The sequence below is a fragment of the Gallinula chloropus genome (assembly GCF_964237585.1).
Source record: "Gallinula chloropus genome assembly, chromosome: 4".
Lineage (NCBI taxonomy): Eukaryota > Metazoa > Chordata > Aves > Gruiformes > Rallidae > Gallinula > Gallinula chloropus.
In genome coordinates, this window is record NC_140088.1 from 57,266,831 (window position 1) to 57,293,588 (window position 26,758).

At 51.1% G+C, this 26,758-nt stretch overlaps 1 protein-coding gene across 1 annotated transcript in view; it reads right to left on the bottom strand.

The window, feature by feature from the left end:
* Positions 1–3,309: 3,309 nt before the first annotated feature.
* Positions 3,310–26,758, bottom strand: part of MAML3 (mastermind like transcriptional coactivator 3) — a gene marked incomplete at its 3' end in the record, with an annotated part of 243,888 nt that continues 220,439 nt past the window's right edge. The window contains exons 3-5 of the mRNA XM_084263456.1: positions 9,782–10,027; positions 7,569–7,656; positions 3,310–4,301 (exon numbers count right to left, since the gene is read on the bottom strand). Of these exons, the coding sequence (XP_084119582.1) occupies positions 3,310–4,301; positions 7,569–7,656; positions 9,782–10,027 (1,326 nt within the window). The remainder of the gene's footprint in view (positions 4,302–7,568; positions 7,657–9,781; positions 10,028–26,758) is intronic.

Below are 26,758 nucleotides of genomic sequence, written 5' to 3' on the forward strand. Positions count from 1 at the left end.
TTACCAGGGGTTTATTGGTGGCTGAACAAGACCAGGGAAGAGGGGCAGCCCAGTACTGGCTGCATCCTGCCTGTAACACCCTGACTCCAGTCAGGTGAGCACAGCTCCACAGTGTATGGTGAGGCCACACAGAAGCCCCGGGCCAAAACAAGGCTCCCTCCTCCCTGTGGAAGATCACCAAGCGAGGCGCAGGAGTGGGGCAAGAGATGAGCCTACAAACCAGCCCTGTGTATGATTCAGATAACCATCTTTTATTTGGGTTGGGTTTTTTTTTTTTTGGGTTTTGTTTTGCTTTTCTTTAAAAGTGGTATGTTAACATCAGGTCTTTGTCTACATTTTCAGAGCTCTGTACAGGTCTCAAAAGGAAATAAGCAATGCTTAATGTACAAAGTAAAAACAGAAAACTAGAAAAATCTGAATAAAATGGAGAAAGTTGCCATCAGGGATACAGTACAAATTAGTAAATAGACGTCATCTGAAGTGCAATACCACTGCAGTAAGGATGAGTTAAGGAATGAAATAAAAATACTCTATTTTAAACAAACAGTATATATATATATATATTTATATGTATATATTTTACAGATAGTAGACCCAGTGATATCTGTAGAATTGTAAAAACATATTTACAAATAACTTTTTTTTTAACATTACATATACATCAGCACCATAGTAAGAAAGGAAAAAAACCCAACCAACCCCAAATCTATTAAAATCTACCTCTCTAGCACTTGGTCCCAGAACGGAGTATTTGGAGGAAGCGTTACAAAGACAGCAGCGACTCCTGCTTCACCACCTTCTATCCACCAAAGCCTGCACCTCCCTCACGCACACAGGTTTGCACTGCCTGTTTCTAACCCCTCGTTTCCCAGCTCTGTGTGGCAGGCAAGCCCCGGGTCACTCACACCCGAAAAAGGGATGCTGCGCCCTCCCCCGCAGCGTTCCCTGCACAGCAGGCTCACTGCCTCCTGGTCCCCGCGCATCTCTGTCGTACCGGGCAGGGCGGGTACACGCCACACACCGGCTCGTCGCTCCCTCACCCACACCTCACGCAGACACACGTGCACGCACGCTGCCCTCGTCCCTTCGGGGTACCCTTTCTGGGTGGTTGCTCACCCCTTCTGCCCAGGCTAGTCCAGCCAAGAGCCACTTAACTGCACGACGGAGCGAGGACTTTGGCTGGTGCTCTCTTTCACTGAATTGGGGCCCAACCTGGCTCCTGCTGAAGCAGCCAACAGGCAAACCCCTATCGCCTTCGGCAGGAACTGGCATAGGTCCTCACACTGTACTTTAAAAAGGGGTTAGCTAAAAGAGATGTAATTAAAGCATTTAAAAAAAGAGTTTAGCAGCCAGGGCAAGCTGGATTGATAGCTCGCCTTGACCAGCTAGTCCATGTTAAAAACACAGCTCGTCCTGCCTGCGTGTAGCATTTAAAACAGATGCCTCCCCTTGTCTAGGAAAGCCCTGTGAGGGAACTGTAATGGGGTGCTGAGAGGCCCTGGGCCTGTTCTGCTCCCTCTCCATGACATGATGTGTATCTGTGCTCCACAGGGAAATGCAGGACTTACAAACAGAAGGTGCTGAGCCCCTCAGCTCCCGGGGATTTGGGCGGCTGAGCACCTCGCGTTGCCGGGCCCAGGGACAGCAGCGCACATGGAGGTAATCAGTAGCCGGGCAGTGGGTACGGGGAGCTGTGCGCTAGAGGCACCTCCGCTACAGAGCGCATCCTACATCCCACAGAGGCCAGGGTTAGGCCAGAGGCTCCCAAACATTCCGGGCTGTGGATCACACCAACATTTTTTTATGCACCACTATATACACTGAGAAGCAGCTCTCAGCTAAAAACACTAACAAGGTGAGAGGTTTCGGAGGGCTTACCTCAGCCTCAGCCCGCAGGGTTCGACACCCAGCATGGCTGGCATCTCGGCACTGCGTGGGACTCACCACGCCCGCCTTACAGCTGGCTCAGGGCTGCTCCACACAGCAGGGTGCTGATGGGCGGCTTTTACCTGAAAGCTCCTTGGGCAGGGCAGACCTCGCGCTTGCAGTAGCTGCGTCAGTTGTTTTACCCGTTCACAGGTGACCCTTACAGTAGTCCTCCACTGGTTCCTGTGCTGCAGTGAATTATATTCCAGCAAGCCAGACAGACCAGACCAAACATCTGCTTGCACATGAGATCACATGGAGAGCCCAGACGCTCCAGGGTAAGCCTACCTGCCAACCTCGCACTTCTCAAGAGGAGAGGAGGGGAGAAACTCACCCAGGGTGCCAAAGCTCTCCCTGTACAATCTCTCATGCCTCTTTCCTCCTCCCCTGCCTGCCCCTTTGTGCCAGCTGAAGGATGGGAGGGGAAGGGACCAAACTGAAAACATCCTGGGGAGGAAGGAGAGAGGAGGACCAGCTTAGGACCCCTGCTGATGTCGCTCGGTACCTTGCAGCCCTTCAACACCGTTCCCAGCTGCTGTTCTGCACGCCGGGCCGCAGACACACACCCCAAGTGCTCTGACACAGAAACACTACTGCAAGTCCCAAGGGGACTAAATCCTCACAAAATTAGCCCACCCACCTAAGCAGACTCCAGCGGCAGTCCCATAACCAAGCAGTCCTCACCGTGCTGCCAAGTTCATGGTCTCCTACCACTCTTTTCGTTAGATTTTTATCGCTCTGCAGTGAAAATGGTGACCTCCCTGTGACTGCTTAGGTTTGTCATGTGCATGCTGCATGTTCCCATGCGACAGCCCCGAGCCGGCCCTGCAGGCCTGGCCATGGCTCACTGAGACCCACTTAGCCCTGGGGTTAAGCCCGTTCCTGACCAGGACCTGTGCAATCGCTCTGGATGTCTTTAGGCTTTGCCCCTGGCTGGCTTTACCCGGTCCCCTGAACGCTGCGGCGTTTGCAGTTACATGAGGTGGGAGATATCAGGACCACCCCAAACCACTGTGCAATCAATGAAGCCTCTTTTCAGTGGGGAAAGACCAAATTTTCCCAATCTGAGGCATCACCTGGCTTTTCCAGTTTCTCCATCCAGCCCCCCACCCCCACACATGCACACAGAGCAGGTGCCGCCACGCAACGGAGGTTGCTTGGTGGAAGTCTTGGGACGCTGATGTTCTCATCGTCCCCGGAATCTTCCAAAGTTGGCTACAGGTCAGCTCAGTTTGCACGATTAAAAACAAAAGAAAAACAAAATAACCCCAAACCAAAGCAATTCAAACAAAAATCAACAATCCAAGGATGGGGAGAACATCCAGCCCTCTCTTTTCCTTTTTTCAAACGTAACAACCAAAGCTCCAGACTATACAAGCCCATTCACTGGGGGTTTCCAAACAACTCATCGAGTTCTTGTATCCACTCATCCCCTGGTCCGCTCTTAATGATGGAGTCCACGAGGTCTGCACCCTCTGCTAAACTGGAGAATGACCCCCCTGCTCCTTCATTACCGTAGTTGTAAGCTATGTCCTGAGTGGGATTCCTCTCGTAGGCCTGGCCTTGGCTGCTCTGAGCGAAGTTACCGCCTGGCATCTGCTGCGTGGGAGGCTGACTAAAGCCAGGCATCGTGGGGACACCTTGGCTTATTGCAGGCATCACCATCGGCCTGGCCTGGCCGGCTCCTTGCTGCCCAGGCAGTGGTTGCAGCAGCTGTCTTCCCATTGCTGGGTTCAGGGCTCTTACTGTTCCGCTTGTGTCCACGACTGTCTGATTAAGGCCCTGGGGGAAATGTTGCTTGGACAGCCGCGGCTGCGCAGACTGCATGGCGTACGTTGTGCCGTTATTGAAGGGCCCCATTTCACTGCTAGTCCTTCCAGGTATACCCTGCAAGCCTCGCTGCTGCCAGTTCTGTGTTCCTTGAGGGACAGTCCCCATCAGGTTTTGAAGTCGCGGTGCCTGCGACCTGGGTAAGACCTGGCCCACAGGTCCTTTCATCTGCTGCTGATGCTGGGGAAGAGCAGAGTTTACCAGCATGTTCTGACTAAAACTGCCGACCATTCCCACCGCTTGTCCGGAGGCAGACTGCCTCGTTCCCTGGCCTGCATTATGCGCCATGTTTATGCCACTTTGGTTTGGGTGCTGCAACATTTGGCTCATCCCTGTGCTCATACTGTACATTCCCGGCTGGCTGGAAGAGGTGTTGCTGTAAGGAGCCATGCCCATGTCTGACTGGCCTGCGGTCGTGGGCAGCGTGCTCGTGTTCTGGGAGGGACCCATTGCCATCATGCTTGCATTCTGGGCCATCATTCGGGATGTCCTCATGCTCTGGAGCGCTGCTTGGTTTCTCGCAGCTGCTATGTCCTGGGGAGAGCCTACACCAAAAAAAGGAGGAAGGTAAGAAGAAAACACAACCTGTAAATCTTATTTCACGTGCCTTGCATAAGAGAGTCTGTAGGAGCCTTCTGCATCACAGTAGGCTCAGACTGCTGAGCTTTCTGAGCAAGTAAATTACTGTTTCACGTGAAGGTTAACAGGGAGCTAGAAGGTCACAGCCATCCTTGGGAGCTGTACATGCCGCCTAACGCTGGCTGCGTTTCAGAGATTATGTGCTCCCCACCTCGCTCTGGCTGCAGCCGCTGTCCTGACCTGCCAAGTCCCCTCTCCTTGAAGGTGAGAGTCAATGCAGCTCAAGTGCTGCCCTCAACAGGAGTCACTGATTGCGTTTCCTATTCAATTTGTGAGACAGGACACTGCTCAGCAGAGAACGCCCCTGATGCAGACGAGCAGCCTAATTTCCCCGAAGGCCTGAAATGAGGCTGGCAAGGTTAAAAGGCCGATGATTTACTTGCTAAGTAATTCTCAATTATGACAATTTCGGGATGCGTACCCAAAGGGATTCGTGGCTTCAGGTTCTTGAGGAATCGAGGCAACACGACTGCATGTGCGATGCGTGACTACAGCCATGGCTGCCTCCCTGACAGTACCGTGCTCAGGGGTTACCGCAGAGCCACCAGAGCTGCAGGGCTCAAGCGGGCCTGCCTTCCTCTTAACTTCACAGGGACCAAAAGTGAAACTTTAAAGCAGTGACCTGGGAGTTAAAGCCCCCTTTCAAAAGCAAACCTGAGTCTTGCCTTTGATGTGTATCTTCTCTCCGCCCCGGGATCAGTGACAAATGACTCAGGAGTGAGTCTCTAAGACTTCAGGTTGCGTACACACTGCGATTCAGCAGCACTTTTCTTCAGCTGCGCCTAATTCAGCTTATAGCAAACAACTGAGAGAGCTGAGCTTCAGTTTACCTTTATCTGAAGCTATCTTTTAAATATCTCCATTGTCTTTCAGAAGTAAGCCCTGAAAATGGAAATGTCAGGCTCAGAAGGCCAATCAATTTTTTAATAGCTCAGGAGGCATAAATGAATGGATTTTCTATATCGTTGTTACTGATTAAGTCTATGGAAAGAAGAAAAATTGTTTTTTGTGGACATTTAAAGCAGGGAGAGTGTATTAGTGAATCGATATTATAAGCACATTTTACTCCACCTTAGGCCAGTGATGGGAAACCGGAAAATCCTAACCTTGTTAAATTCCATACCGTGGCAGATAACAGAACCATGCCCGTGTCTTCCTTTCAGGGGTGGGGGGAGCCATCGATTTCTGGGAAGCCAATATGCTTCTGTATTTACTATCTTTATTTGAAAACAATTACTGTAGCTCTGATTATGCTGTGGGCTCATTGCGGTGTTGAGTCACTACTGTACCAAACTAAATAAAATACTCTGCAGGTGAAGCTCTGAGAGGGTGATGCACACACTCACTCCCAGCTCAAACTCTGTTAACTGCAAGAGGCAAAGATAAAACGGCTGCCTTAAGAGTCACAAACTGTACAACAAAATCTTCTGTGTTCCTAAATCAGTCCCTAAGTGTTGTCCCTTGGTGGCAGATGACATACCTGAACATCCGTCGAGAATAAAGGCTACTGGGCCCTGCTGTATAAGTTGGCTTGGCTCCCATGGCAGGTATGAATAAAGGCAACGTCATCCCTGGAGTTCTGCACACATGGTGCAGGGGATGGCTGTGTCTCCTTTTTGCTGCAGCACGATAAGTGTCTGGGGGATGCTTTTAGCTCAGCTCTCCAACGTGTAGATAAACGAAACTTTTTGTAGCATGGAGAGAGACAATCTGGATCTCACTTGCACAGAGCAAATGCAGTGCCAGCTTCTGCTTTACCTATTCTATTAATTAAACTGTTTTCTTAATGACTGGCACTGGGGTCTCCTCGAATTTTCTTGGCTTTTTTTTCCAGGATTAGAAGCAGTCTGGATTTGCTATGATTCCAGCAAGTGCTTAAGTGTCCAGGTAACAGTGAAACAACGCTTCTTCAGCTGTTTTCTAACTGAAGATGGCAGCTGAGAGTGTCTGAAGGAGGCACCACCAGCAAGTGGTTCCCATACTACGTTTGTGAACTACCATGTCCTCATAAGAGCCAAGATTCAGACAAGGAGCAGTTAAGAGAGATTTTAAGATTTCGGGCCACCTTCCGGTCCCACTTACACATAACCTACTGCGCTTGATCATCACATTCTTGTGTCTAAGGAAGGAAAAGGGTGAAAACTTTACATCTGAATTAGCCCATTCATGAAAATTAATTCCTTGCCCTGTCAGATTTGCCTCAACTCTCCTGCATTTTTTTAAGACAGTATGCACAAAGGTAAGGTTTCAAAAGGTAAGGTTTCAAAAAGGCATTACTGTTGGAAGACCTTATGTGTGTGGTGGTGGCACACACCATGTTTTTTGATTTTGCAAATGAATTCATTTCATTTCATATGGAATTTATGCTGCCAAGGGTAAGAATGAGCAGACAGTCATAGAAGGAGATGCCCTGATACACTGGCAGAAGATCTGGCTGCCTGTTCCCTTCCTGGGTACAAGAGCTGCAATAGGCTTGTCCCCCTTGTTTTCCCTTGCCGCTAGGTGACACTATCATGAGCGTAGAGCACAAGGGCGCGTTCCTTCTGAGTCTATTGAAGACCCATGGTTAGCAAAGACATTCTGCCGACTCCTTGCCTCTGAGAAGCTCAGAATTACCTTGTCTCCCCGAGCCAAAACAATTCCCTTACATTCTTTAGTTATCTGCCAGCACGTTGAAATAACACTTGCTTTTTTGGAGAACATTTAAAAAAAAAATAAATCTCCATTTTCTTCTCAGACATTTCACTGTTTCCCACACCTGACAGTTGTTGGGCACTCCAATGACCTCTCTGAAATTTCCTGGTCCTCAATTAGATAAAGTGGGGAATGAAGAGAGGTAAAACCAAGATACAGCTAGAGGCGCTAGCTGGGATAAAAAGGCATAATGAGAGTGCAGGCCAACAAGATAAATCCATAGAATCCAGATGTCAGAGAGGCAAAACAAATGTCAAATGGAAAATGCAGCTTTTGCTGAGGGGAGCAGAAAGGCAATTAGAAACATAACTAATTATGCAAACCTGGGCATTCCGCTTTGGCAAAGCAGGCAGGAGGCACACGTGTGCCAGTGCCGGCGCGCTGCGTGAAGCCCGGCCCCCGCGAGACGCACGCGCCTTCCCGTGCCCGCGACAGGGCCGCGCGCTGACTCCACACAGGAGAGAGGACGTGACGGTTACCTTGGAACTGAGCGACCTGCTGCACCGGGTACGGGCTCCGCTGCTGCTGCAGATGCTGCCGAGGCACATGCGACTGCTGCTGCAACTGCTGAGAATGGAGGAGGGAAAGAAGGCAGAAGAGAGAAAGGTGATTAATTAATTACGGAGCTGAGAAAGGGGCTGGTGTCAAAAATACTGCAGCAGAACTGCTGCGTTTCTTATCTAGCAAACTCTTCTGGAGAGACAAGCAGTCATTTGAAGAGTCCTCCTGAGAGCACTTGGGGCTACTCAGCACACGGACTCCTTTTGGTTCAAAAAGGAACAAGCACCGAGGCTAACACCACCTCTCCTTTCCCACCACCCCTCCTCTCAACCTCTACAGTGTGAGCCTGTTCTCAGGCTGAAAGGGGATGGAGGGAGGGCTATGAAGCCACTTAGCTGGCCCAGGGCTAAGGACACCTGCAGCCACCTGCTCTTTCCTTTCCCCAGCCCTGCCAGGGTCTGGGGGTTTGTGTTCCTGGCATGAGATTTCTCTGCACTCAAAGCTGCAAGGAGCGCTGCACCCTCACCCAAGCACCGCGGCCCCCCTGCCGATGCAGAAACAGCTGCTAAGGCACGCTTCCTCCTGTGCTTCAGTGAACGATGTTTGGGGAGCAGGTGACTGCAAACTGCCTCCCTCCCATGATCCTGCTACCAGCCCAGCTCCTCTGTGGTTACTTTCTACGCGTGCTCATACATCCCGAACAGAATCAAGGGCTGATTACAAAAACAGAGAGTGCGTTTACCAGAGCTCTCAAAGACTGGGATATACTTTACTAAGCAGTTACTAAAAGGACATATCTTGGTGCTTCATCTGCAGCTGTACAAATGCTGCACCCGGAACCAAGGTTGTGTAACAAAGGTAAGAAAACGGCAAAGCCAGGAAAGAAGCGAGTATGGATCCCTGCGTTCAGAAGTACGCACTGCAAACTGCCAGGAAGATAAAGGGAACCTTGCTAGGAACAAAACACCCAGAAGCTAGGAGCCTGAGGACAGTGACTTCGTCGCTTCTCATCTGTGCCAGCACACCTAGCCACAGGCTGGCAGGTTTTCAGCACTTTTAGGCTTGCTTTCAGCAGCCAGGTCAGTGACTGGCTCTTGGGTTTATGCACTTGAATCACCCCAATCTACAAAGGGGAAACACTACTGCATCTTCACCCTTCTGGTCTTGTTCACCTCTGAACCAACTCATGCTTCTTTACTGCGAACATTTCTAGGAGCATCCTTCCCCTTCATTGGGAGTGAACTTTTCTGCTTCTCAGGAGGCCCGCCCATGAGAGGAGGGGAAGGCTCTCAGTATTTCTGTGGTCAAACATGGACAAGTTCAAACTCAAATCAAAGCAGGCCCCAGGTCCTACGCTGTATTTCCCCAGCAAGAGGGGAAGTGCAGCTTAAAGCAACTATGAGAACACTCTCTAGGTAGCGTCAGGGGACTGCGAGTTTAAACTTGGGTGTGAGCCTACAGGGACTGGACAGTGAGACTTTCCACTGACTTCCTCCTGGGTCACTTTTACACTACAGCTTGGTTAAACCTGCATAAAACATTGCCTTTCAGGGCGGGTAATTTAACAGCTGCATCGCAAAGCCCGAGAGCTCCAGGAGCCCGGTGACAGGCTCCTGTGCAGAAGCGCCACACTGCCACTGAGAGGGGCGACTTCGCTCTTCTCCCAGTTCAGCTTCTGGTCCCCCCCTTGATGCTGCCTCTCCCTTGTGCTAACATAATTGGTCGTACCAGCATGTGATAAACCAGACTAAGGAACTGATCTGGGTAAACAATAACTTTTCTTCTTAGCTAGGTTACTTTCAACCCACATCAACTTTTTGTCCTGGATCACTGTGTGGCTGCACGTGGCTTTTGCCAGTGTAAGACCATCATCAGAGCTAATGGAGAGGACCACAACTATAACTGTAGCAGAATCTGCTTCTGCAAAAATGAACGCATCATGGGAGTTAACTTTTCCGGCGCCTAAAACCCCACACAAGCGTCCAGCCCACCGCTGGGAACACGGGTGATACCTGCCAAGCCAGTGATAGGACTGAGACAGATGCCTTTTCCTTGACCTGCTCCTAAAACACACATATGAACCACAGAGAAGTCCCAAACATAGAAGAAGGGGCTAGCATTGCACCAGCTCTGGTGCTTGTGCCTTCATGCCAGCACGCACTGCAGTGCCTGAGACAAACAGATAGGGTACCTGCTCCGCTAGGATCTGCTGCTGCTGCTGCTGCCTTTGCTCTCTTAGGAACTGCTGTTTCTGCTGCTCTATCACGTGGAGCTGGGCTCTCTGCTCAATCAGCATCTGCTTCATGATGGCTGCTTGAGGCTGGTTTCCCAAGAAGGGACCCCCAGAGCTCGTGCCTGTGACCACGCTGCTGGAACCTGGTGGGACAGAAGGCTGCATGGGCCCTGTGGTCCGAGACAATCCCACTTGATGCTGCTCCTGTGGAAAGAGAGGGAGAAGGCCTCATTACTCAGGGTGCTCTTTGTGCAAGGGAAATTACGGCTCGTTAACGAGAAGCATGGAGTCTGTTGGTAAGGAAGTAAGCATCATTGAGAAAGATGCTCGTGGCTTGTGATCAAGCCATGGGCTGCTCCCCACAGGTAGCGGGTCCCTCTTCTCTCCTGGAGGTCAGAGCTCCCACAGAAAAAACAAAGGCACTTTACAATTCATTAGTAATAAAATAATAAAGCTGTGTGCAAGGTTTATTTTCATTTAGGATATGTAACTTTGGAGTAATGCTTTTCCAAACTTCTTGTCCCTTATCACAGAGATAAGAAATGTATTTCTCTCTATTTCTCTTTCTCCATAACAGCAGCTTCACAGAGTCCTCTGGATCGAGGAGCCAAGGTTTTAGGCACATGCAACAAATAGCAGGAGCTGGAGCATTAATCCCCCCCGCCCCCGTGTCGCACCAGAATCCCACGTTTTAACCACATAATGTGTTTATTTAACGGTTCCATCCCACAGCAACAGACCAGGAGTGTGCAGCTGGAAGGATGCAGGGCATGCCATGCCACAGGCACCTTCTCCCAAAGCCACCCTGCTTTCCCTTGGTGCTTCTAATCCCATTTGCTGCCTTTTAGCGCCGGGGAAGCGAAGAGCTGGAAGGCCAAGGGGGGAAACCTCAGAACCTCCCCCCGCCTTCCCTCCCCTCCGCGGGCTGCGCAGGGTCGGGGAGCCCTCCGCCGGGAGAGCGGCTTTCACCCGGCTCCCCGGTGCCGCCGGCAGGTGTCGCTGCCCGCCCGCGGCCCGGCGGGGGACCGGCGGGCGGAGCGGGACCGGGAGCTGGACCGGGCTGTCCCCGGGCCGGGCTCGGGTTGCCGGGGCGCGGCGGGACACGCCCGCAGCCCCGCGGGAAGGAGGCGGCGGTGGCGGGGTGCGGCAGCGCTGCCCTGAGCTCGGGCCGGGGCTGCCCCGTCCCCCCGCCGCAGCGCAGGCTCGTCACCTGCCAGGGAGGAACGAAGCTTGCGGCACCCGGCGCCTCCCTCGCTCAGCACCAGCCGGGCAGCTACGGCCGTGCCTAAAAGATAACGTTGATTGCAAAGCAGCAGGCGCAGCCCCGCTACCCCGGGCCTGACTCCGGGTGCTCCTTGGTGTAAAAGAGCGTAAGGATTTGCTCTTCTCTCCCACCTACCTTCCACACGACAGTACCCCCGCTCCTTGCAGTCCGCCAGGCGCGCTGCCCCTGCGCCGGAGCAACACTGCGGGAGAAAAGCATTAGGGACTTGCCCCGGGGTCCTGTGCTCAAACCTCGAGCCCCGGAGCTGGCACCCCTGGCCGTGGGGCTGACTCAACACTCTGCCCTGCCTGGGCACCGCTCGCACCCACTGCCGGGCAGCCTGCCCTCACCTGTGCCAGCGCACAGCCCTCTGCACCGCAGCCTGGGACTGCCTGGGGAGGGAAAGATGAGGAACACCGGAGTCAGCTCGGGCTGGCCGGCTGTAAGGAAAAAATCCTGCCGGAATTGTCCCGCTGGGCAGGACCGCCCTTTACCAAGCACTAGGGAAGCCCCGAGCGCCCCAGGGTGCGTGTGCATGGTGACCCCGTGCTCTGTGCCTCTGTCGCACTAAGCAAGCCAGAGTCAGCACAGCCATGTGCTGCTTGCTGGGCAGGCCCGGCCTCAGTGTTCCCTCCCTCATTACAGCCTCTCTGGCTCCTTTTACAGAGGGTGGTTTGGGTTATGTCAGCGACTGTGATTGAGAACAGAGAGAGAAGTAATCTTCCGACAGCCACCCCAACCCAGTCAGCACAAGGGTTAAAATCAATCCTTGAGCGTAGGTTGGGAAATTTGGAGCAGCCTTTCTGCATGAAGGTCAGGTTTTCAAGGACCCTTCAGAGGGAACAGCAAGAAAATACAATTTATCCACATCTCTACTTTGCACAGATATTCCCCGAAGGGCTCCCGGCTGAAAAGCAGCTCTATGATATTTAAGTTCTTTCTCTGTAACACCTGCCTTGGTTTGGAAGTTCCCTCCCTGCTCCTCTGTCCACCCCTGCCCTGGTCTGGGCTCACACTGCACAAGCATGGTCCCTGCAGCCAGGTACAGGGGGGGTCAGGGAGACGCACCCACTAGTGATCCTTCAGCTGCTCCTGCACCCAGCCCATTCACCCACCCCTCCTGAGCTCCCCCAATCTTCGCTTCAGGGACACACATACACACACAGAGACATCAGCTCTCTCCAGCAGAGCTGACGGTAAAAGCTTTTCCCTACCACCCCCTGGCCCTCCCCCAACTTCTGATGAAGTCATCAAGCTACAGATTGCATAACTGATGCACAGGACTATCTTGTGTTATACTGGGAGACAGGCCAACTGCTTCCATTTATAGACAGAAGCAATGCCACACTGCCAAATAATGGAGCCTCTGCTGCAGCCACTACAAGGAAACAGAAACGGTGGAGGGGGGGGGCCGCCCTCCAGGAGCCAAAGGCCACGCTGTGAGGTGACATTACTTGGAGCCTCCTCTGCTGAGCCCCAGCACACAGCTGCCTCCGGGGCTGCAGCCCAAGTCCCCACTGAATCGCCTTCAAAACAGTCTCACCGCAGAACTACTGTCCTGGCTCCTGTGCACACCCGGGATGGCTGTGGGATGCAGGCGCCTCGTGGTAATGCCGCAGAGAGCACCTTATCCTGTATCCTATTATGTCATAACTGAATTCCAGAGTTGAGAAAGGAAGAAAGCTTTGAAAGGAGCCCCGCCAATCCACATGAGCCCCGTGCACCGTGCTGCAGCTGGAGGAAACACAGAGATTAGCACAAAGGTGTTACTTCCAGTGCTGTGTGTTTAGCCATTCTGAGGTATAGAAGTTTTACCCACTCGCTGGGAACACTTCCTGCTTCCAGTCCGACTAAGAGGTTTAAAGCCAGGCCTCCTCCACTGAGCCAGAGCACCACCCTCCTGCCCAGAATATTTCTTCCCTTTCTTGAGTTTTCTTTTTCTTTCGTAAAAGCTCTTCCCAACCAAAGCTGAAAGGCCCAGCTGACACCACTGGGAGCAGCCCTAGGTTTTATGTCCCAAAATCAGGAGCACAGTCCAGGCAAAAGGTCTCTGCAGGCTGGAAAACACTCCGTAGGCACGTAGGAACAGAGCACTTTACCAAGAGCACCTCTGTCAACCTCCAAGAGGGGTTGTACAGCCCCTGCCTAGCCCTGGCAGCAGCACGGGGCCTTGGGGCCTTGCGGGTTCCTTCAGCTACTCAGCCATGGGTGTGCACACCCACCCTCCTTCCACTCCTGCCAGCAGTCTGTCACTGAGACAAAATCTGGGAGCGGGCTGGGGGGTACATGCATGTAGCTGGGGACTGGTGATGAAAGAAGCAATGCCGGGGTCAGCATGGCTGCCTCTTCCAAACCAAGCCAGCTCCAGGCCCAGGAGGGAGTTGCACTGAGTCAGGCAGCTTGGGCTACACGCAGCGCTTACACAGCCACAGTGCTTCACACCCAAACCAGTCCAAGCTGCACTGACAACACTCTGCTCCTACGCTGCCTGCCAGCTCCCTCATCCCACTGCTGCACGCTGAGCCTTCCTGCCCCTAGACCTCCAGCTCCTCCTCGTTCCCTGCCATCCCTTTCTCCTTTCTACACCCTCCCTCCCTGCCTTCACCTCTGCTTTCTCCTTTCTCCGCCAACCGGCCCTGCTGCCTCCTGGCTCTCCAGCCACCCACATCAGCATCCCAGCTAACCATCCTGGCTGCACGTCACCTCCACAGCTGACAAGCTGGTACCCAGCAGCCCGTGCCCACAGCCTGACTCACCCCGTGACTCAGGCTGTCACCGCTCTGGAGGAATCCCCAGGGATTTGCAGCAGCAAAGGGACAACCCGGCTCCTTCCCCAAGGGCCCTGTGCACACACGTGGGCATGTGCATACCAGGTTGCCCTGTATGGGTGTGGGCATGAGAGGAGTGACAAGCTGTCCTGGCACGGGGACACCTCTCATCAGCCTGTTTTACATCTGGGAAGATGTGTGACTTCTGATTTTCACGCTGGCTATTTCAGACACCGCCCACAGCTGCTGCAAACTCCCAGGCTGCCAACAGTGCTCTCCCAGTAACTGGCTTGTGCAGGGGTACACACGCTGCGGTTGGGGACAGCGAAGCTGCAGCTCTGCCACGAGGTCCTCACCAAGGGCGATTATATGAGGGGACAGGGTGCCAAGGCCTTTTCCTCTGACTCAGCTGTGCCACAGAGCGAGTTCAAATGCACACACTGGCTCTGGTTAAGCTTCCCAAGGATGCTGCCAGGCACCCTCCTGCCTCTGCAACCTTAGCCTCCAGCTTCTAAAGCAGCCTGGGGACAGAACCAAGTGCTCGGGCCCTGGGAGCAAACACAGATACTGAAAGAGCCAAGCTGCCATTCACAGAGCCAGAAAAGGAGCCCCACATGGTCATCATCAACACGCCTGGACAGGTCTGGATAGTTGCAGAGCACAGGGTAAGAGAAACTTTTGTAGGGATCTGGCTGCTTGGTTAACGCCTACGTGGGAGCTGCCCTCTGTTGATAATCTGATCCCCAGTTAAGCTACAGGAGGAGAAATCCTGTGTCCCTCCCAGTGTGCTTGCAGGGGTCTACTGGAATGATGCGATGTCTCTGCACGCATGTACATTTGTGCATAGGAAGTGCAAGGGACTTTGAAAAGAGAACAAAGGGGAGTGGAAAAGGTATTTTGCTCTTTGTCTCAAACCTTACATGCCTTCTCCTTATCAGGCAGTGATTTATTCCTTCTGCATGTCATTCAATCTCCCAGCTACAGCTAAAAGCACTCACACAATTTTCTTTCAGAACAAGCAGGACAATGACCAGCTGATGCCCCCCAAGCCGGGCAGCTGGGTGTGGGTAAGCACCGTCAGGGACCAGCCAAGCCTACACACTGGCCCTCCGTGCACAGCCATGTACATGGTGAGCCAGCTCTGCTCCTGCTGAAGGTTGGGGGGACAGAGCAGGACCCCAGGGAAAAGGGGGCTCTTCCAGGCACCTGCTGGTAGAAATCTCCAGAGGAGATTCCCATCTGGGAACAAAGCATGTCCCACAGAGTGGAGGGAAGCGGAGGCCTGAAAGCAGAGTGTTAAATGTGCAAGATGGACAACTGGACATGAGTTCACAGTGCCGTTCTGTGGTATGTGGACTAACGCAATCCTCAACTATACAAAGACAGAAGAGCAAAGAGAAGCCAGGTCATGGCTTATCCTGCATACAGTGTAAGAAAGATACTACAAAAATGTACACAGACAGACATCTACCTTTTCGAGTCAGAAAGTGTCTGCCAGTGAGGGACTGAAAGAGCTCAATCCATTTAGCTTACCACAAAGAAAACTCAGAGACGCTGTGACCACGGCGCACAAAAATACCTTCGCGCGCAAAGAAATCCTTTAAAGAGTTCTTTCATCCAGTGAAGGAGGCAAAACCTGATACAAGGGCTGGAAGCCGAAGACAGATTCAAATCGGAAAGAAGAATCAGATTTTTATACTATTTACCCATCAGAAATGTCAGATCTCCACGTTTGGATGCCTCCAAGGAGGACAGACTTTCCAGATAAACACAACTTCGCCGTATGATTGAACAGCCCGGGATGTACCAGAGAGAACAGCGCTGTCTGCCCTCACCCCGGCACCACGGAGTCAGCTGCCCCTCCGGCACCACGCTGGTGCTAGGCTGACAGGTGCTGCTCCTTTGTCGCCGGGCTCTTAGGTACCGTCTCCAACCTAGCATGGGATCAAAAGTATTACTCCATTTCCCTATACTATGTCACAGGAAAATATCACCTCTACCCAGGGTTTTCAGAGCAGCCTGAAAGCCCATTCCCATATTCCCCCAAAACATGTCTATTAAAATCCTTGTGATGTTGTTACTTATTGTGTCTGGAAGGGATGTTAATCCCTCTCTCTAAATCAGGCCGCCCAAAGCAGAGCCACCTTTGCCTTTCCCAGAACAGCACCATCTGACACAACAAGGGAATTACAAAGCCATTTGGTGCAGACTTCTTTTTTGCCATGGAAGAGCTGCAGAACAGGATGAAGGGACGGAATACGCCGGTTTATAACTCCAGCTCCAGCAGCAGGCTCTGCGAAGCAGATTGTTTCACCTATTTCCTCTGTCATCCAGGCTCAGGGAGGGGCTACAAACCTCTCCTCTCCCTGGCCCCCGGTTGCCATGGTCTTTCATACAGTATCTGAGGGAACGAGATCCCTCTGACGTTTGACACCAGACCTCTGCATGCAGCCAATTTGTTTTCCTTTCACCTCCCTTCGCCTCCATCTCTCCTCCCGGCATTTTCTATATACTTTATTCTTCCCACAGAACAAACCTGGTCTGTCTGACCATTAGCCCTGCACGTTTTTGTTTGTTCATCAGAGAGACTAATTTCTTCTTTCCTGGTGACTAAGTAGGTAACAAAGGGCACTAAAATGAACAACTGTTTTTCTACTGCCATCCAAGAGCTAAAGCTCATCAGAAGTTTGTCTCAAAGACCACGAGGCAGAAGCCCTGGCTTGCCATGCACCCACCTCTCCTTCGGCACAGTGGTGCGACTCCACAGACCCTGAGCAGGGCTGCTGGGGTGCTGAAACTGGCCTTCAACCTGTGGAACCACACCAGGCTCCTCTCCTCTCCTCTCCTGCAAATAACAATCCGGCGCTTTCTCCCCTCCCCCAGGAAAGAAACCATTGTGGGGGAAATCACTCCTGCTTTTCCGTGGGGTTTGTCCTCAGTGTAACTAGCTAGTTCCAAGGTACAGAGCACGACCATATTATGGTTGGGTGTGTGTGCTGAGGAAGAACTGTTTGCTTACCTCAAATACCTAGTTTCCTTGTAATTACACTTTTTATTGGACTTCTTATTTTTGGGAGAAAAAAGTGGATTGGCCCAGCTTAAACCCAAACCAGCCTTATGTACTTCTCTTATGAAGGGGGAGAAATAACTATACGAATGCAGAAATGTTTGTGAAGTGTACAATGAAGCAGAGCTCTTCTTACTCTTCTTACTTACCGCATTACAAGTCCCGGCTCAAGCAGAGCCCATTGCAAGGCTCAGGTTACCACCTAGTACCTGCTCTGGCTCTGTCCCACATGCCATGTGCATGGCCGGTGCCAGTGACTGCGCTACCAGCCGGCCCAGAGGGGCCAAGACCAAGTGGGCACAGAGCCTTTGTGACTCCGCTGGATCCAAGAGGCAGCTGGAACAACTTCGGACACTCCCACCCAGCCATGCAACAGGAAGGCATCTGCCTGCCCTCTGATCTCACCTGCTCTCGAGCCGTCTGCTCGTGTGTGCTTATGGTATTTTACATTCTTTTTCTTGCAGGACTGAGCTAACGGGGTTAATCAAGCCATTAATTTGGGCTGCAGAAGGAATGGCTGCACAGACAAGTTTCTGTGAGGCAACCCCGGGTGCGGTTTTTACAGCTCATCGGTTACTCAGAGGTTACTCCCACATACGGCTCCCACCCAGCTGGCAGGAGTATGGAGCAGCCCCCCTTTCCCTGAAGAGCAGCCACCTGGCATCAGCGTCCGGAGGCAGGAGATCTGAGGGGGCTGCCGATGTGTGGCCTCTTGGCAGCATCTCTGCAGCCACGCTCCCCAGGGCCCAGCACCGCGGAGCCCAGGTCCCCAGGCAGGGCTGATGGTAGGGAGAGAAGGCAAGGCAAGGATTTGAAGAGACACCACGTGCCCAGCCTTGCATTTTATGTATATTATGAAAGCTGTAATTACTCCCTGCAAAGACCGCTGTGCAAAGCTGTGCCATCGCGGCATTTCACAGCGCGCCCTACCACTCTGAGAGCATGTGGCAACCGTCAGGGAGCAAAAGGCAGGAGGGGGGAGTTGAAAAGCCAGCCCACACCCTAGCTTTACTGCACCCCACTGCCTTCTACCACAGGCATAGCTGAGGACTTTCAAAGGTAGGGATGAAGCCACTCCAGAAGACCTGTGGCTGCCCTCTTGCTGCCAGCTTGGCCCTGCCTTGGCCAACTTCCCGGGGCTTTGGAAGCTGGTCTGGGAGCAAAACAGAGTGAGAACTGAGCTCACAGAGGCGGCTGGACCCCAAAGCTGGTGTCTAATAGAAATTCTCCTGCTAAAGGTTTTACCTTCAAGTCAGGGCCTCGTTCGAGTCCATCCTGGAGCAGGACGAAGGACAGGTAATGTGGACCATAAGCATAATCACAGCTAGAGAGCACCCGGGAAGGAGGAGGGATGAAAAATGGAAGATGAAAGCAGGCAAATGGTTTAAACAAACAGTTGCACGGGGCCAATGGAAAGGGGGAACAAAAAGAAAATGATACAATAAAAATAAACGCTGTAAGAGATGGAAAAGCTTCTAGTACACACAAGGAAAAATGTGGGGCCTGGATAAAGCAAAAGTATGAGGAAAAGATGCTCTTATGTAGCTCTCTAGCAGCAAACACTAACCCATTACCAGGCAGCCTGTTTCCTTCTAATGGCCTGAGCCTGTACCACATTATCACCTCGCACCCCGTGGAGCTGCCGGTTGTGGAGGTATTTCACGGAGCCTGGCTCTAGCTCGTGCCTGGCAGAAGCTGCCTCAAGGCTCCCGCAGACAGTTGCAGAGTTGGTTTGGTTTGGGTTTTTTTTTACTCTAGGTGAAATTTTGTTCAATTTCCCCTTGGTTGGTTTGTTTGCGCATAAACAAAAGGCATTTTTCACACTTAAGGGTGTTTTTCAGATCCTTTTCTCTGTGCTGCGATAAATGAAACCCCTTTCATTTTTAGAAATTCAGGCTTGGCACTTGAGTTGCTTCTCAGCAAGCAGCGTGTCATTTGCCAAGCCTGAAAGAATCCTGGCTGCGAAATAAACACAGTGGGCCATATGCTCTCCTTCCCATGTGCAGAAGGCACCTTACCTCAAAAACCGGGAAGAGGCTGCAAGCCATTGCCCCATGTCGTCGCTTCTACCAAGGCAAAAAAACCCACCACAAAAAAAACCCAGAAAAAATGTAGAGCAAAGGTTTGGGGCTGTCCACACAGTAGCACTCTTTCTGCATTGCCTCCTGGGACCCCCCCACCCCCACCCCCGCTGCTGACTCTGTCGCTGGCTTCTGGCCTGGCAGAAAGGCGGTGATGGGTCAGGGAGCGCATATGCCACATCCCTGCTGCTCACAGCAAAGCTGCATTATCTTTGTTGCTATTTCCTGGCACAACTCACTTTGCAAGTGAGGGGTCTGTACGGCACAGCCCTTCCTTTAACACTGCTCTTCGCTGCCTGGTTCTCATCGTGCCCGCGTGGGAGGAAGATGGCGCAGCCGGAGGACTCGGGTGAGGCGAGGACCTCTACCTGCTCCGAGCCCGTCAGAGAGCAGGAGCACGCCATGTGCACACAGGTCCTCAGTGTCGTGGTAGGCTCTGGCAGATGACGAGCGTGACTGATAAAAGCACCAAAGAGGATGTGCTGGTGAGGAATGGTCATCTGTACAAATTCATGCGTAAATCCCATGATCTTCCCGTGCCTGACACTGACTTCAAAGAGTTGGAGTAACTCCCTTGTCTTTGGTAGCAGGCTCTTGGCTGTGCAGCCTCTCTGCAGGTGGTATTTTAGTTTAAAATCGAGCCAAATGTTTCCAAAAGGTAGCCAGCAAGACCAAGGGAAGTGGTCTTCCACCATAGCTGCCCAGCAAAGCCACATTATCTTTGCTGAGGTTTCAGATTAACTAGCTGCTGATAAGCTGAGGGGGCTGGGATGGTGCACCAGGCCTGTGATTTCACAAGGTAGTTCTTTTAACATCCTTGAATCCAGGCTACCCAGATACCCTAGTTCTAGTACTTGAAACTCTCTTGGTTTTTTAATTCCACCCTGGACACAGTCTTTCTGTTTCCATTAGCCACCCAGCCTGCATTTTGACATTCAATCTTACCAGCCCTAGTGAAAACCAAGTAAAGGTCTTCTGATCTAGGCCATGCCTAGGTTGTCTTTAACCCTGACACGCTCTTCACTGCATGGTTCCTCCCCCCTTCCCTCTGATGTCTCCTTTATTTATACGGCTAAGAAGAACTGCCCTATTGAATGAATTTCTTTCACAACTCAATTCAGATTTTGCCAGTACTGACTTTATCCCTAGACTTCAGGTCTCTAAGGCACAGCTCCCTTTGCCAGTCAAGCCCTTATTCATGCCATCTGAGGCTTTCTGGATACCCTTGATACCTCTTCTGAGTCACTTATCTCTTAAGCTTTAAACAGCCTTTCTTTTTTTACTTCCTCCACACCACAAATGCTTTTTTGCCCCCTTCTATCCTGCCATCTTCCTAACGCATACTCATGTTTGCCAGTTTAATTAGCCCTTGCAGCTGCAATCCCAGCTGCCTCTCTGCAGCCTTTGAGTCACTCCTCCAGCTCTGCCTTCTCCTGCCTTCACTGGAGACACGTCTTTGCACAGGACTGTGTCGGTCTCCCTCTCTCCCCTGCTTGCTTTCCTTCGTGTCCTGCCCAGCTCTCCCCTCTTGGCCACAGAGGCGGTGACCTCATCAGCAGTCCCCAGCCCTTCTGCTTGTCCTGGCAACCTCGCTGCGTCCTGTCTTATCTCTCTTGCTGCCATCTGCCTCCTCTGCTATATCTCACTCTACTCTCAACTCCGTCCCCTCACAGCACACAGCACTTTATCTTCATGCTTTTAAAAAACCCCGCAAGAGACCCCAAACAACCCTTGACTCCAAGTGACTCCCCAGCTCTCACCCTCTCTCTGTCTCTTCACTGTCTCTATGCTTATGGAGTGCACTGCCCATGATTTCTATGATTTAGACTGAATTTTGTCTCTACCTCCAACATAGATTCTTTTTCAGAAAGGCTTTCGCTTCTTGCCTCTCGCAGAAACCAGTATCACAGAGCCTTACACATCCTTTGTCTGGCTGCAGCTCTGCACGACTACGCCAGGCTTGCTGCCATGCCTGCCAGCTCCTTCCGGCACCACTGGCCATGCTGAACTGGAAATCCGGTCCTCCTTTCCCACTGCTCCTACTTGACTCCAACACCTTGAGCTGCTTGCTCAGTGTTACTCAGTCTGTGGCTCTGCGTCCTTGCAGATCCCTTGTCCCCTTTCCCTCGCACTCTTATCTCTCAGCAACCACATGTTCAAGGACCTTCTTCTCTGCACCAGCATCTCAGAGATCTACCTACCTCCCTGTCCCCGGCCAGTTCCCGTCTGTTCCGACTAAATTCATGCCCTGCCTCTGGGATCAACTTGTGGACATCTGTCAACTCAAGCTCAAAGCAGGCTCTCATCCTACTCCCTAGGTCTCTCTCTCCTTCCTGCTTCTTCAGTCCCTGTGGACAACACCATCACTTGCCTGTCACTCAGCCCATAACCTGTTTGTCATCTTTGCCTCAACCCTCTCTGCAGAGACCCACAGCCAGGCTCTCGTCTCCTCGCACCCCGACGGCTGCAATCTTACCCTGCCTGAAGACAGCCAGAGTGCTGCTGCCCAAGTCATTTTCTCTGCCTGTCACCCTGACTGCACCATCTCTCTCATCGCAGCCCTCTCTTGGCTTCTTCTTCTTTTGGATTTCAGCCCCTTCCCTTGCTCTCAAATCCAGCTGCAGCATATGCTACTTCATGCATCGTCTCTAGTTCACTGCTGAGACATTCCATCACCCCATCATGACCCACTCTTTTCCATGTGGTACCTTCTAGCTAGAAGCACCTTCACGCTCTTCTCCCTGCTGGGTTTCATTTTGGGGAGGAGATTCTCAAAGTCATACAAATCTGACACTGAGCTCTGCTCCCAGTATAGTTACATTTGTAGAAGTTTATAGGAATTCCTGTCTCCATGATGCCCAGCAGCCTCTTCTGTTTCCTTGCACTCCCTGGTGTGTCTGTCTCCCTGTGGTATCCCTTGTCTTACACTTAGGTTGGAAGTATTTGGGGGAAAGAAAATAAGTTGATGTCCTGCACTTTGAGACTCCTACACTGTGACTAAGACCCAGAGGTGCTACCCACCACAGTGCAAGCAGTTACAAACAGAGCTTACATCTGCATGCAGCTCAATACACCGAGTTATATTCTGTAGAGGCGAGAGCACCGACGTTTCGAGGTGCCCTTGCTCCACCTCTTCTTCTAAAGGAGGCAGTATTAGGGTGAGACATCGTATGCTGAAGGGGTCAGGAAATGCTGAGTTACAGTTCCCACGGCAGCTGTAGCTCAGCCTCGTACGGTGAGGCACAAAGGTTATCACCACGTACAGTAATGGAGGATGCTGATCCCATGCAAAGTGACCAGATTACTGTCGTGGCACATACCAGGTCTTTGAACTCCTGTGCAGGTAACACCTTAAAACGTTTACTGGGCTTTTAGCATTTAATTCTAGAAATGTGAAGTCCAGCACCCTATAAACAAAAGTTAAAATGCTGCCGTATAGCAAGTAACCGGTCCCAACAGTATCTTGCAGCCCTCTTTCCAGAAACCCAGCTAATGGCAAGAAGAAATATTTCCATTACTTCATGAGCTCTGGTAGCTGTCAACTGAGAGAGGGATCTGCCGATCAGAGAAATCTGAGAAGACATCAGTGTGTCAGAACAAGTGAAAAGACTTGACACAGAGGGCACATTTTTGTTGAGCAATTTGCATTAGCACTTCTGGACAAATTCTACATTTCACATGCAATTCACAAACCAACAGCAGCACTGCTAATTGGTGCGGTTGCCACTCAACTGCGGCGCCTTGTTTGAGCTATCACCAACGTGAATGAAGACTACAGACTTTCCTTTTAAAAAAATGCAGCAATTATTTTGCAGGCTTTGAGTTGGGCTTCCCCTGCCCCCACTTTCATCGTTTTAATTTCATTATCTCAACACCTTTAAAAGGAATTGGGATTAAAAAAATGCAAACATCAGAAAAATCAGTTGAAGTTAGTAAGAAGAAAACCCCCAAGCAACGGCTTGCAAAGAGTAATGCCCTCCCTAACATCACTGGGAATTTGACCATGTCCCAGAGAGCCAATGCAAAGCTACACCTTGAGCTCAAAAAAATAAGAGTAAGTGGCAGAGTACTGGTGACTCTGAAAATCCCAACCCCAAACCCAAGGCTGTTCTGTATCTACCCCAACCCAAGGCTGTTCTGCATCTATCTAAAACGCCAATGGAACGACAAATCTCTCTGCTTTTAGGTGGCATTAGAAGTTATTTAACTGAAAACAGGGCTGAGCTCTCATCCATCATTCTTTATCCTTTGTAAAATCGAGTCTCCTGAGAAAAGGAAAGAGCTTCCACCCGGCAGCTTTCTATTACGGCTGCTCCAAATGCTCAGGCAGCTGCAACTCAGCTGAAGGAAGGTTTGGCTGACTCCTTTTCATAAAGTTGGACAGCTATTTTTAGGCCATATTTCCTTTAGGCCCAATACAGTGCAAAATCCGAAGGAGCTAATGGGATTGGCGGGTGCATAGATTATTGGCGACCTCATCTAGCCCAGCGTTCACATTTCCTTACCACCCTTTTTTTTCACAGTGCACAGTAAAATAGGGAATGACCTACAATTAAAGATCTTCCTAGCTTGCCTCAATACCTTTTATATTCAAGTGCTCATTGAGACACCAATGCACAACAGCTGGAGATGAACAGTAGGAGGAAAACTGTACAGACACACCTAGATCTAAATAAATGTAAATCTGAAGAACTGGGTTTTTAATAAGGGCTTTCAGCCACACCTCTGCAGATTAATAGGTATCTGCATTGTGCTTTCATTCTGGCCCTAATTTTTCTGCAGTTGCATGAATCCCGTCCCCTTTCTGGCATCCCTTGAGACCTCCTTGATCCCCATCCTACTATGGATCCGACCTCATTGTTGTAGAAGTTCCTAGCGGAAGCCACATCTTATCCATGGCTCCCAGTTGCACTCTCCTTAGCAAGAGCAAGAGAACCTACTGTTAAGCTAGTGTGACCATGGTCCTGCTCATGGGTGGGTCTGACTCCTGGATACAGACATCATTTTGTTTTCTGCAGTGATGCACCAACCAGGCTGTTGGGACAACTCCTGTAACATACATTTGTGGTGTGAATAACTCCTTGCTTGGGCTTCCTTCTGCCACACCCTGGGTCACAGGCTCAGCAGCCACATTTCAGTGACTAAATCCCGACTTGCAGGCCCAATTATTTTGAGTACAACTGCAGAGTCTTCTTGGAAATCGGTGCTACACACTTCCTCTCCCCAGGCTGATTCAGTGGTGTTCAGGGAAGCAAGGGCTGGCTGGAAGTTTGGGGGGGCAGCGGAGTGGGGGGACTGTCCTTAACATGGCCACCCGGCACTGCCTCTGCAGGACTGCTCAGAGGACACTTCAGCCCAGCAGGGCTCTCCTCTTTTGCCAACCCCCCAGCATCCCTCTGGTATTCACCTGGTGAGGCATGAAAAGAGAAACCCTGAAATCTCCAGGGATATGGGCTGCCTCCTTCCTTCCAGCTATGTTATCCTCTGCCTGTATTCAAAAAACCAGGAGAGTTGATACCTCAGACCCTCCACAAAGAAAAGCAAAGGGTGCCTCTGTGAAACCACAGGCTGTACTTCCCAACGGTGGAGCAGGGCTCCGATTTACCAACACATGGCGTGGCTGTCAGCTGTGATTCTACAAAAACATATCCAGAAGATATCTCTGGACCTCTTAATATCTTATTTCTGACATATGGAGGGACTGGGGAGCTTGCAGCTTCCCACCTGCTTAAATGTAATTCGCTTCAAAACATCAAACAGATGCATTCAGCCCTTTGTAGACATATCATTACCTTATGTGTTCATGTAACACACATCTGTAGCACATTGGCAGTGCACCTAGTTAATGTGTGGGAGACTCCTAGGTTCAAAGCTTCCAGTGTTTCTTTTGTTCTCTAATGAATCCTTCTTTTGTTTAGCTCCCCCTCCCCTTTGGTTGTAGCTGTAACTCTGTCATTAGCATCTTAAAAATCTTTTCCTCCAAAACTACCTACAGCACAGCAATAAGCTGGGAACATACTAGGAAGCGCCTAAATGAATCATGATTCTTAAGCTCAAGACAGGTTTAACAGGTCTGGGTTACTGTTTTCAGCAGCACTGTTGCTTAATTAGCAAACTCAGTAATCAAATGTTCCCCTAGAAACAATGTGAGGTGAGATTCCTTCCTGTGCCATATTCCAGCAGGTAAGCTAGTTTCATAACGTTTCGGATAAAGGGTGCATTTGTGACTCCTAGGAGCATCACAATCTTTGTGAGTCTCTGCAGAGCTGTGTCTGCTTCCCAGTGTCCAAAAAGCAGAGCACCCCAGCACTTCCATGGCAGCCCACTGAAAACACTGAACTGCATGCTCAGTGGGGAAACATTTTGTTGAAAATTCACTGGACTTCAACCTAGTGACCCCAGACCTGGTTTTCTGGCTGTCACGCGTGCAAACACGCACGTAACACTGAGATACCATCTGCAACACCGGCTGGCAGCTGTGGTGTCCACCAGATTCACTCTTCCTCCCAGTGCTGGGGTGCCCCTGGGCTTCACCAAAAGGGACCAGCTACCAACAAGTTCTGGGAAAGAGACAGCAGAAGGTGATGATAAGGAAACGTTATCATAGAGAGGCGGAAAGACTTGACCCATGCTCCAGCAGGCATTTGTGAGTGAACTGCAGTGGGGGGGTTAAAGCAGAGTCACTATTCACTATGCTACTGGTGACTCCAGTTCTTACAAAGTTTTGAGACCTCTTCTCCCAGACAACTTAGGGACCGCTAGACATGGCCAACACTTAGGGTGTGACCTGGGCAATTTCCTCTGTGAGAAACCCAGTGGCGAGGCAGGAAAGCCACATCCCACTGGCAGAGGCATCAGGACTTGCTTACACTTCACGCACATCTCCGGAAACTCAACGGCAGTGCCCACGCTGCCCTGTGCTGTATCTGAGTAACCGAGCACTCCAGTGAGGCAGTTTGGCTCTATGAAACGGTCTGCGACTCTCAGCCAGCACTCTGAGGTGTGCCTAACGCTGTCAGGCAACTCCAAATTGTAAGAGAATGGGCAGATTTCAGCATTCAGTGTGTCACTGCAAAAAAATCAGCTCCTTAACAAGCACAACACATTAGCAACACGTATTGTTGCCCTACACTCATCAATTAGCATTATTATCTTTATTTAACTGTAAGTGGCATGTTTTCATTGCTGGCTTCCTTCCAAAGTCATCTCTTACTCTGAGCTGAGGTAGTAGTATGTGTTCTCACTGTATGTGATGAGACATTTCTCTCTCAAAAAGCGTAAACTCACAACCACCTCACGAATGGTGTGGTGATGATGCCCAGGAAAAGAGACAACCATAACTAAACCCCATTCTTCTTCTCTCTGACTTTTCAGGAACAACCCTGCAGCAAGATCCAGCTCCTTTGGCTAGCCACTAAAACCAGCAGAGATAGGAGCCCCAGGCCTTCCAAAGCTGCTGGGGCTCCTGGAGTGTCCCCATCCTCCTCTTGTTCCTCCTCACAGCACAGTAGGAATCTCTGTCCCACAGCTCTCCGCAATGACTCTTAAGTGCAGTGGCAGCCCTGGTTAAAGCTCACCTGGTGGCAACCTCCCTTCTGAAAACCAAACAGCAAGTTCACACAATCAACAACCAGCTGCAGAAGAGGAAGTCCTGCTGCATCTTCAGCAGGTGCTGGGCCTGTGTATAAGAAAGGACCGAAGATATACAATGGCAAAAACAAGACATACAACATGAAAAACCAATTAGCTTTTTCC